We start from the raw sequence: 11,273 nt of genomic DNA on the forward strand, positions 1-11,273 counted from the left end.
GGTTATTTGTGTATTGTTCCAGTCATGATATTGTGTCTTTTTGTTCTTTAGTAAGTTATCCATTTTAAAATTGGGTTGACTGAGTACTGTATTTCTGAGTTGGTTTATTTATCTAATATTGAGGGGTCCTGCATTCATTTATTCATGCAAAATGTAGCATTTGTACACCATCTATTTCACAAAAAGTGAACTAAACAGCACCTTAGGTGGGTGGAGCTTACTATTTCACAGTTCACTTATTTCACAGTTCACTTATTTCACAGTTCATTTATTTCACAGTTTGGCTATTTTACAGTTCAGCTGTTTCACTTAGTTATTTCACAGTTCAGCTATTTAATAATATGGCAATAATTAATCTTCTTGTTACAGGAATTATTCATCGAAGTTCAAGCTTTTTGCATTGAGTTTAGCCGAATCCGCGAAGCGGCCGCTCTCTTTAGGCTGCTCAAGCAGCTAGACTCGGGAGACACGCAGGCAACACAAGAACCAGCAAAGAAGTGAAACCACAGGGTGACTGACTGCCAGTGCTTGAGCAACATATCACATCTCCTGGTGCACGAACCAAGATGACAGGACGCATTACCAACTCGTGCAACTCTTTATCAGGGATATATTCCTTATGTCACTTGTGATTCATTCTTATAAACAGTTTAGTTAATCCTAGGATTAAACATCTGAGATATTATAAAAGTACATCAATCTGACCTCAACATGTTACACACTTAATTATTTAGGGTAATTAGTGGTTTGTATGCTAGAGAACATATGGTTAAGAAAATTGAAATTTTCCATATTATACAGGATTATCATTTTGTCATCTCTCATACTGTACAAAAACATTATATTCATTATCATTATATTGGATGCTTTTGCAAGTTTTCATTTTTATTCAGTAACACAGTAACACAACTTATAAAGGCAATTTTCGGTGGGGTAATGGTTAACGCTGTTTTTTGTTTTTTAAACGTTGGTGTAATAAAGCCAAAGAAGTTTTTGTAATTTTGCTTTAACTTTGTAATTAATCATCAGATGTCTATGTCAGTGACTTGTAGCTCAGTGGTAACTCATTCAGCTTGCAGCCGAAGGGACTCGTGTTCAATATTGAAGCGAGATGTGTCGGCAAGTCTCCTCGCACCTACTTTTCCCTGTTCACCAAGTAGGTAATAGGTACCTGGGTGTTAGCAGGCTGTTGTGGGTCACATCCTAAAGAAGAGGACCAGTGGACTCCAGTGAAAATATTCCACACTGATTTTTTTGGGATTTCATGAATTTAAATGCCTCTGGTATTAATAATCAAAGACTTTATTCCTTTTAATGTGGCTATTTGACTTACAGCAGAAGAGATGCCTATACTGTCTGGTACCTAGTTACAGTATTGATCAATATTATAGTCCTTACATCACACTGTGAAGACCCATATATGACTGTCGTACACAGTCTTGTTTCCTCAGAACGGTCGACCTGTACTCCATGCAAAGCTAGAAGGCTGCCGTTGGTGGAGACAATTGGCAGAAAGTTGACAAATGGTGAAAAAGACAGGGTTGCAGAGAGAAACTGTATTGAGAAGTTTTGCCAGTGAACACACACTAATATTGATTAAAGAAGTCTCTCTGTAGATGAAGTGGGTTTATAAAGTTCCTCTCTGCAGTTGTGTTGTTTTCACTGCAGTTGATTTTATGTAGCCTTAAGAATACGTACTACTGGTCCTCTGACGTTCCTAATTTCAGTTATTGTCAGTTTATTAATGGAGAATTTTTCTCATTTTAATGTAATCTAATGAAATACTATCTTCATGGTAGAGATGGTTGAATTAAGTCCCATTGAAGGGTGCAGTGATGTTTGTGAAAGGTAGCAATTGTTCCCTTTCTCAGATCAAACCTGATTGTCCTGTTACCCCCATGTGTCCATTTTATCCCTATCATTCATCGTTTTTTTTATCTATGGTTCACCTTTTTTTTATTCCTATGTGTTCAGCACCTCAACATCCTCTGAACATAAGCAACTCCTGACCCCTCAGTTATGAGCTTAATCCTGGTGGTAAATAGTATGGTGATACCAACAGGCTGTAGATAAGGACACTCATGTACCAGTTGGGACATTTATTAACGAAAACGTTTCACCTCGAGCAGCAAAACATTTAGTAAATGTTCTGAACTATATATAAGTATTCTTATCCCCACATGAGCTTGGTCCTGTTATCAGGCAGGGTTAATGGGCCATTAGTCTGTGATATTTACTGATCAGGTCATTCACAATGGAAACTGCAAACTTGCTGACTCTTTTTAACTACTGAGTTATTACCTTACAAAATCATACAAGATGGAATGAATAATTTCACACAGCAGAAAACATTATTGCTTTTTCTTTTCTCACTGGCCATCTCTCACCAAGGCAGGGAGACTCGAAAAAGAAGAAATGAAAGTTTCTTCTCTTTACATTTAGTAATTTATACAGGAGAAGGGGTTACTAGCCCCTTCTTCCTGGCATTTTAGTAGTCTCTTATGACACGCATGGCTTACAGAGGAAGGATTTAGTATTGCAGTTATATGTTAAAATGTTTTTAACACATCATCTGTTTCTCACCAAGATACAGTGTTCTGAAAGGATAACACATTTACCATGTATTGAACCGTAACATCACCTGTCCTTCAGAGTGCAGGCACTGTATTTCCCACCTCCAATTGATCTTAAACATGTCTCCATTATGTAACTCCAGCCTCCTCTTTGCTGCAACATTGAAGGACCATCTTCTATTGTATGATTCACCTCATCTTTCATACACACCCAGCTGCCAACACATCCACTCCCAGATATCTGAGTACCTGTATATTAATTACTTTCATAATCCTTCCCTATACTTTGGCTTTTAGGGGGCTTGAATATCCAGCAGGCTTGTGTCAGTAGGTTAGATAGAAATGAAGGGAGACATTGGCAAGGTAACATTTATGAATGGATTCCGGGAAACTGCCTAGCTGGACCTGAGTTCTGGAGGGGAAAGGGTAGTACCTGCACTCTGAAGGAAAGGTGAGGATGGTGCAGACACAAATTGAATGAATGATGGTCAGTCTGCTTTCTTCTTTGGGTCACCCCTGCTTTGGTGGGGAAACAGCCAATAAGGTAAAATAAATATGCGACTTAACAGTTTACAACATTTTATTTATAATTATGCAACGATGATCATAATTACTGAACTAGTCGTGCAGGACTCAAAATTCCATTTAATTTTGTTATGACTATATTTTAATGTATGTAAAAATAAAATAGATGAGAAGTAGCCTGTGATGTATAATCTTGGTGGCTCATGTAAAAAAGATGAAAAAAATGTACAATTATCAAGTTATTGAATGCTTGAAGTTGCTTCATGTAAAGATTCCAAACTTATGAGTGTTTTATACACAAATAACCCGCACATAAAAGACCAAGTCGGACCGAAACGTCGTCGTAAGCTTCTGTCTTTTATGTGCGGGTTATTTGTGTATCGTTCCAGTCACGGTATTGTGCCTTTTTGTTATTTATGAGTGTTTTGAGTTGTCGCTCCCTTCAGATGTGGTGCCTTGATGCTGGTGAAGGTCTCTTGATTCAGGGAGTTGGAGCTACCTTCCCTTTAGATCAGAGCTGCTTACCCCTATTTCCTCCCAGATCCTCCCAGTCCCCCAGTTTTTACCAGTCCCCAGTCCCCCCAGCCCCAGTCCCCCCAGTCCCAGTCCCCCCAGTCCTCAGTTCTAGTCTTACCCAGTCCCCAGTCCAAGCCTCCAGTCCCTCTCAGTCCACAGTCCTTCCCAGTCCCAGTCCTCCACAGCCCCCAGTCCCAGCCTCTGGTCCCTCTCAGTCCAAGGTCCTTCCCAGTCCCCAGTTCCTCCCAGTCCCCAGTTCCTCCCAGTCCCCAGTTCCTCCCAGTCCCCAGTTCCTCCCAGTCACCAGGCACTGTAATCTTTATGCATTTATTGCTTCCCCATGAATGTAATAAATCTTCTTTTTTGAATTGCAAAAAATTTGATGTATAAGAAAAAAAAATACAAAAGATAGTTATGTTGTACACAAACTTGTTCTGTGGCTCCTCAGTTCACAACTTTGTTTTCTAAATGACTTTTTTGTGAGTGTGAATGTGCACATCTTTTGGAAATTTGTAAGTGTTGATGTGTGTTAGTTCATTTGTAAGTGTGAATGTGTTATTTTTATGCATTTGTAAGTGTGAATGTATTATTTTTATGCATTTGTAAGTGTAGATGTGTTATTTTTATGCATTTGTAAGTGTGGATGTGTGTAAGTTCATTTGTAAATGTGGATGTTTGTAGTGTGTAAGTTGGAAATTTAATGTGTGTTGGTCTTATTTTCAACTGATCTTGTTTTATTATAGATCAGTGTGAGAGTGAAGGTGTTCATGTGTGTGTGTATATGTGTATGTGTGGTATGTTTTTGTGTATGTGTATATACGTGTGTGTGTGTGCATTCATCCTGCCAGCCTCAGTACATGGCTACTTCTGATAATTTGTGTATTGTGTATTAGTTATCCTTGAGGGAGGTGCCTTTGTGCTATTGATACAAAAAATGGGACTTTATTTCCCCTTCTTGTATCAAACCTGATTACCTCCCATGCCTCAGGCACTGTATGACCCCCTGTGGGTTTAGTGCTTCCACACAAATATTTTATTTGATAGTACAGTGGACCCCCGGTTAACGATATTTTTTCACTCCAGAAGTATGTTCAGGTGCCAGTACTGACCGAATTTGTTCCCATAAGGAATATTGTGAAGTAGATTAGTCCATTTCAGACCCCCAAACATACACGTACAAACGCACTTACATAAATACACTTACATAATTGGTCGCATTCGGAGGTGATCGTTATGCGGGGGTCCACTGTATTATTGTGGGTTAATATTTATTATTAACATTAATGGTGCATTAGCAGCCTGTATTAAAAAAATGCTTATGACAACATTTTGATGGAATGTAAATTAAATGTAGTTTAAAACATTATTGACTATATTATATTTTGTTTAGAGAAAATGTACCAGTCAGGGTATTTTAATGTGACATTGAGATACGTCTTGCATTTGAATATACATTTTAAATATGTATACCTGGGGTATACCTGGAGTATACCTGGAGGGTGTTCTTGGGGTCATGCCCCCACAGCCTGGTCCAGACCAGGCCTCTGTATAAATAAATGAAAAATATAACTCTTATAATATTATATTTGCCTATTATTTGTAGTATTAACATAAATGCTAGTGCTGTTCATATTTAACTGCAATATATATATATTACCTCAAAAATTTATTGTGCATTAAAAACACGAACATGACTTAACATATTCTAGCATACCATAACATATTTAAATCTTGCTGTCACTGTTATTCTGTCTTATTTGTGCCAGATATTTATGTAATTGATGAATTTTGACAATAATTCCATGTTCCTGTCAGATGGTAATAAAAAGAATTACAATTTGCCTGGTGGTTTAATTTTACGAACTTCTCCAAATATAAACCATACCACGGATGGGGCTTGAACTCGCGGTTAGTCATAAAACGCTCTAACTGTGGATGGTTTCTGAAGAGGAAGTTGAAGTGGTTTTTGGAGAGGAAGTTGAAGTGGTTTCTGGAGAAGTTGAAATGGTTTCTGTTGGAGAACTTGGGAACTTGATTGATTTTTGTAATAAGTTCCTTGATGAAGGTGTTGTATGTAGTGTGTTCTTTGTGAATGATAGAGTGGGTAGGGGATGTGTAGATCAAGTGTTTACATTGAAGCATATATGTGAACAGTATTTAGATAAAGGTAGGGAAGTTTTTATTGCATTTATGGATTTAGAAAAGGCATATGATAGAGTGGATAGAGGAGCAATGTGGCAGATGTTGCAAGTATATGGAATAGGTGGTAAGTTACTAAATGCTGTAAAGAGCTTTTATGAGGATAGTGAGGCTCAGGTTAGGGTATGTAGAAGAGAGGGAGAATACTTCCCGGTAAAAGTAGGTCTTAGACAGGGATGTGTAATGTCACCATGGTTGTTTAATATATTTATAGATGGGGTTGTAAAAGAAGTAAATGCTAGGGTGTTCGGGAGAGGGGTGGGATTAAATTATGGGGAATCAAATTCAAAATGGGAACTGACACAGTTACTTTTTGCTGATGATACTGTGCTTATGGGAGATTCTAAAGAAATTGCAAAGGTTAGTGGATGAGTTTGAGAATGTGTGTAAAGGTAGAAAGTTGAAAGTGAACATAGAAAAGAGTAAGGTGATGAGGGTATCAAATGATTTAGATAAAGAAAAATTGGATATCAAATTGGGGAGGAGGAGTATGGAAGAAGTGAATGTTTTCAGATATTTGGGAGTTGATGTATCAGCGGATGGATTTATGAAGGATGAGGTTAGTCATAGAATTGATGAGGGAAAAAAGGTGAGTGGTGCGTTGAGGTATATGTGGAGTCAAAAAACGTTATCTATGGAGGCAAAGAAGGGAATGTATGAAAGTATAGTAGTACCAACACTCTTATATGGATGTGAAGCTTGGGTGGTAAATGCAGCAGCGAGGAGACGGTTGGAGGCAGTGGAGATGTCCTGTCTAAGGGCAATGTGTGGTGTAAATATTATGCAGAAAATTAGGAGTGTGGAAATTAGGAGAAGGTGTGGAGTTAATAAAAGCATTAGTCAGAGGGCAGAAGAGGGGTTGTTTAGGTGGTTTGGTCATTTAGAGAGAAGGGATCAAAGTAGAATGACATGGAAAGCATATAAATCTATAGGGGAAGGAAGGAGGGGTAGGGGTCGTCCTCGATAGGGTTGGAAAGAGGGGGTAAAGGAGGTTTTGTGGGCAAGGGGCTTGGACTTCCAGCAAGCGTGTTAGGAGTGAATGGAGACGAATGATACTTGGGACCTGACGATCTGTTGGAGTGTGAGCAGGGTAATATTTAGTGAAGGGATTCAGGGAAACCGGTTATTTTTCATATAGTCGGACTTGAGTCCTGGAAGTGGGAAGTACAATGCCTGCACTTTAAAGGAGGGGTTTAGGATATTGGCAGTTTGGAGGGATATGTTGTGTATCTTTATACGTATATGCTTCTAAACTGTTGTATTCTGAGCACCTGCAAAAGCAGTGATAATGTGTGAGTGTGGTGAAAGTGTTGAATGATGAAAGTATTTTCTTTTCTTTGATTTTCTTTCTTTTTTTGGGTCACCCTGCCTCGGTGGGAGACGACCGACTTGTTGAAAAAAAAAAAAAAATATATATATATATATATATATATATATATATATATATATATATATATATATATATATATATATATATATATATACCTAGGGATTGGCAGAGAGCATGCATAGTTCCTTTGTATAAAGGCAAAGGGGATAAAAGAGAGTGCAAAAATTATAGGGGGATAAGTCTGTTGAGTGTACCTGGTAAAGTGTATGGTAGAGTTATAATTGAAAGAATTAAGAGTAAGACGGAGAATAGGATAGCAGATGAACAAGGAGGCTTTAGGAAAGGTAGGGGGTGTGTGGACCAGGTGTTTACAGTGAAACATATAAGTGAACAGTATTTAGATAAGGCTAAAGAGGTCTGTGTGGCATTTATGGATTTGGAAAAGGCGTATGACAGGGTGGATAGGGGGGCAATGTGGCAGATGTTGCAAGTGTATGGTGTAGGAGGTAGGTTACTGAAAGCAGTGAAGAGTTTTTACGAGGATAGTGAGGCTCAAGTTAGAGTATGTAGGAAAGATGGAAATTTTTTCCCAGTAAAAGTAGGCCTTAGACAGGGATGTGTGATGTCACCGTGGTTGTTTAATATATTTATAGATGGGGTTGTAAGAGAAGTAAATGCGAGGGTCTTGGCAAGAGGCGTGGAGTTAAAAGATAAAGAATCACACACAAAGTGGGAGTTGTCACAGCTGCTCTTTGCTGATGACACTGTGCTCTTGGGAGATTCTGAAGAGAAGTTGCAGAGATTGGTGGATGAATTTGGTAGGGTGTGCAAAAGAAGAAAATTAAAGGTGAATACAGGAAAGAGTAAGGTTATGAGGATAACAAAAAGATTAGGTGATGAAAGATTGAATATCAGATTGGAGGGAGAGAGTATGGAGGAGGTGAACGTATTCAGATATTTGGGAGTGGACGTGTCAGCGGATGGGTCTATGAAAGATGAGGTGAATCATAGAATTGATGAGGGAAAAAGAGTGAGTGGTGCACTTAGGAGTCTGTGGAGACAAAGAACTTTGTCCTTGGAGGCAAAGAGGGGAATGTATGAGAGTATAGTTTTACCAGCGCTCTTATATGGGTGTGAAGCGTGGGTGATGAATGTTGCAGCGAGGAGAAGGCTGGAGGCAGTGGAGATGTCATGTCTGAGGGCAATGTGTGGTGTGAATATAATGCAGAGAATTCGTAGTTTGGAAGTTAGGAGGAGGTGCGGGATTACCAAAACTGTTGTCCAGAGGGCTGAGGAAGGGTTGTTGAGGTGGTTCGGACATGTAGAGAGAATGGAGCGAAACAGAATGACTTCAAGAGTGTATCAGTCTGTAGTGGAAGGAAGGCGGGGTAGGGGTCGGCCTAGGAAGGGTTGGAGGGAGGGGGTAAAGGAGGTTTTGTGTGCGAGGGGCTTGGACTTCCAGCAGGCATGCGTGAGCGTGTTTGATAGGAGTGAATGGAGACAAATGGTTTTTAATACTTGACGTGCTGTTGGAGTGTGAGCAAAGTAACATTTATGAAGGGATTCAGGGAAACCGGCAGGCCGGACTTGAGTCCTGGAGATGGGAAGTACAGTGCCTGCACTCTGAAGGAGGGGTGTTAATGTTGCAGTTTAAAAACTGTAGTGTAAAGCACCCTTCTGGCAAGACAGTGATGGAGTGAATGATGGTGAAAGTTTTTCTTTTTCGGGCCACCCTGCCTTGGTGGGAATCGGCCGGTGTGATAATAAAATATATATATATATATATATATATATATATATATATATATATATATATATATATATATATATATATATATATATATATATATATATATATATATATATATATATATATGTGTGTGTGTGTGTACTCACCTAATTGTACTCACCTAATTGTGGTTGCAGGGGTCGAGACTCAGCTCCTGGCCCCGCCTCTTCACTGATCGCTACTGGATCCTCTCTCTCTCTGCTTCCTGATTATTATTATTATAATCAAGGGGGAAGCACTAAACCCGTAGGATTATACAGCGTGTGTGTGTGTGCTACCTAACCCTCCACTGCTTGGTGTAAGTGGCATACCCCATGCAGCCTATTATTATTATTATTATTATTATTATTATTATTATTATTATTATTATTATTATTATTATTATTATTATTAAGTTTATCCAGGCACAGGTACACAAATAGTTACATGGATTATCATACAAAGCATATATGTTGATTATCCTCCAGGGTGACCCCAAAAATGTCAGTTACCTTGTATGCAACAAAATATATTAAAATGTACTGCTGTATAACCTGTGTCAACACAGAGTAAGAATTAATATTGTCTGCCCAAAATACATGTACCTAGGTATGTTAGAGGCCTTCCTTGTAATTAATATTTTATAATATATAAACCATACATTGTAAGCTTCGTAAGGAAATAAACATTATTATTATTTCCATTAGGGTCCATGTTATCGTTATCATTATTATCGTTATTAGTTGCACTTGTGTCCTTTTACCTAACATTATTATTCTCGTTAATATCGTTATCATTATTATCGCTAATATTGTTATTATCATTATTTTCGTTATCATTATTATCATCGTTATCGTTAATATCGTTTTGTAATTATTATTATCGTTATCATTATTATCACTTATGATTCAGGGGGAAGTGTTAAACCCGTAGGGGAAAGGAAGTGGGGAAAGTATAAGTGGCTTTGGCATGCTGCTCTTATCTGTATTTTTTGTACCTCTGTATGTATGCTCAAATTGTAAATAAATAAATAAATAAATAAAGGTAACCAAGTTTGATCCAAGGCAGGGAGGGGCAGCTCACATTCCTGGATTAACAGCACATTCAGCATCAAAAAAATTATTTTTATCTTAAGATAAAACAGCGCTGTATAGCCCTTGTGACTTAGCGCTTCTTTTTGATTATAATAATAATATTAAGATAAAAGATAAAAAAAAAAAAACGGTTAAAATGGCGGACTTAATAGAGGTTGACTACTTGTCTATTTCAACTCCATTAAGCTGAAGTTTTGTAGGATAAATCTATATGCAGTTTTTTGTAATTTGTTTTATTTAGTTGTTTATATATTTTTAATTTAGCAGAATTTGTTTTATATAATAGATTTTTTATAATAATTAGTGAAAATGTGTTGTCTGGCAACTTTCTTGCCAGAGGCTGCCATAAGGTACATTATTTTTTTACTTTATTATTCATATATTAGCATAATTATATATGTTGGCGTAAAACTATTGCATTAAGGACCTTTTGAACTTTTATTTCAATATATTTTATTTAAGAATGAACATTAAAATGGTATAAAATACCGACAGATTGTTAGGTAAGACACATATGCAACAGTTAGGTATCTTTATTTCGAAACGTTTCGCCTACACAGTAGGCTTCTTCAGTCGAGTACAGAAAAGTTGATAGAAGCAGAAGATACTTGAAGACGATGTAATCAGTCCATCACCCTTTAAGGGTGATGGACTGATTACATCGTCTTCAAGTATCTTCTGCTTCTATCAACTTTTCTGTACTCGACTGAAGAAGCCTACTGTGTAGGCGAAACGTTTCGAAATAAAGATACCTAACTGTTGCATATGTGTCTTACCTAACAACACATATTTTATTTAATCTCATTTGCTGAACCAAAAAACAATGGAAGTAAGTCAGGAGCTATGACTCGACCCCTGCAACCACAACGAGGTGAGTATTTTGACTTTTTTTTGGGGTTATTCTAGGTTCTCTAGATATAAGCTTCAATGTATGATAATCTATATAAATTTACTAAATTTGTCTTACAAAAGGACGATCTCAAACCCCAATTTTTAAATTTCAATATATTTTTCTAAGTTTATGTATATGGCATAAAAACTAGCATCACGTTAATAAAATGCTACATATTTTCAGTATAATATATAAAATTAGCATATATTATAATACTTCTGTCATAATTAGCATAAAATTGAACTGAATGTTTATTGTCGTACATCGTGGCAGTGCGGTGGCAGCCATCTTGGCGCCAAGTATTAACGTATATTTTATTTACAATTTTATTCCCATATTTCACGGGTTCCATACACCCCTGAGGTACTCCATGTGT

General features: G+C 37.5%; 1 protein-coding gene across 1 annotated transcript in view; it reads left to right on the forward strand.

Annotated features, from left to right (window-relative positions):
• Not11 (CCR4-NOT transcription complex subunit 11) overlaps nt 1–5,455 on the forward strand; it is a 31,921-nt gene extending 26,466 nt beyond the window's left edge. Inside the window, exon 10 of the mRNA XM_070101428.1 lies at nt 370–5,455. Coding sequence (XP_069957529.1) covers nt 370–501 — 132 coding nt within the window. The 3' untranslated portion in view covers nt 502–5,455. The remainder of the gene's footprint in view (nt 1–369) is intronic.
• The last annotated feature ends 5,818 nt before the right edge of the window (nt 5,456–11,273 follow it).

This window comes from Cherax quadricarinatus, chromosome 77 (genome assembly GCF_038502225.1).
Source record: "Cherax quadricarinatus isolate ZL_2023a chromosome 77, ASM3850222v1, whole genome shotgun sequence".
In the NCBI taxonomy this organism is placed as follows: domain Eukaryota; kingdom Metazoa; phylum Arthropoda; class Malacostraca; order Decapoda; family Parastacidae; genus Cherax; species Cherax quadricarinatus.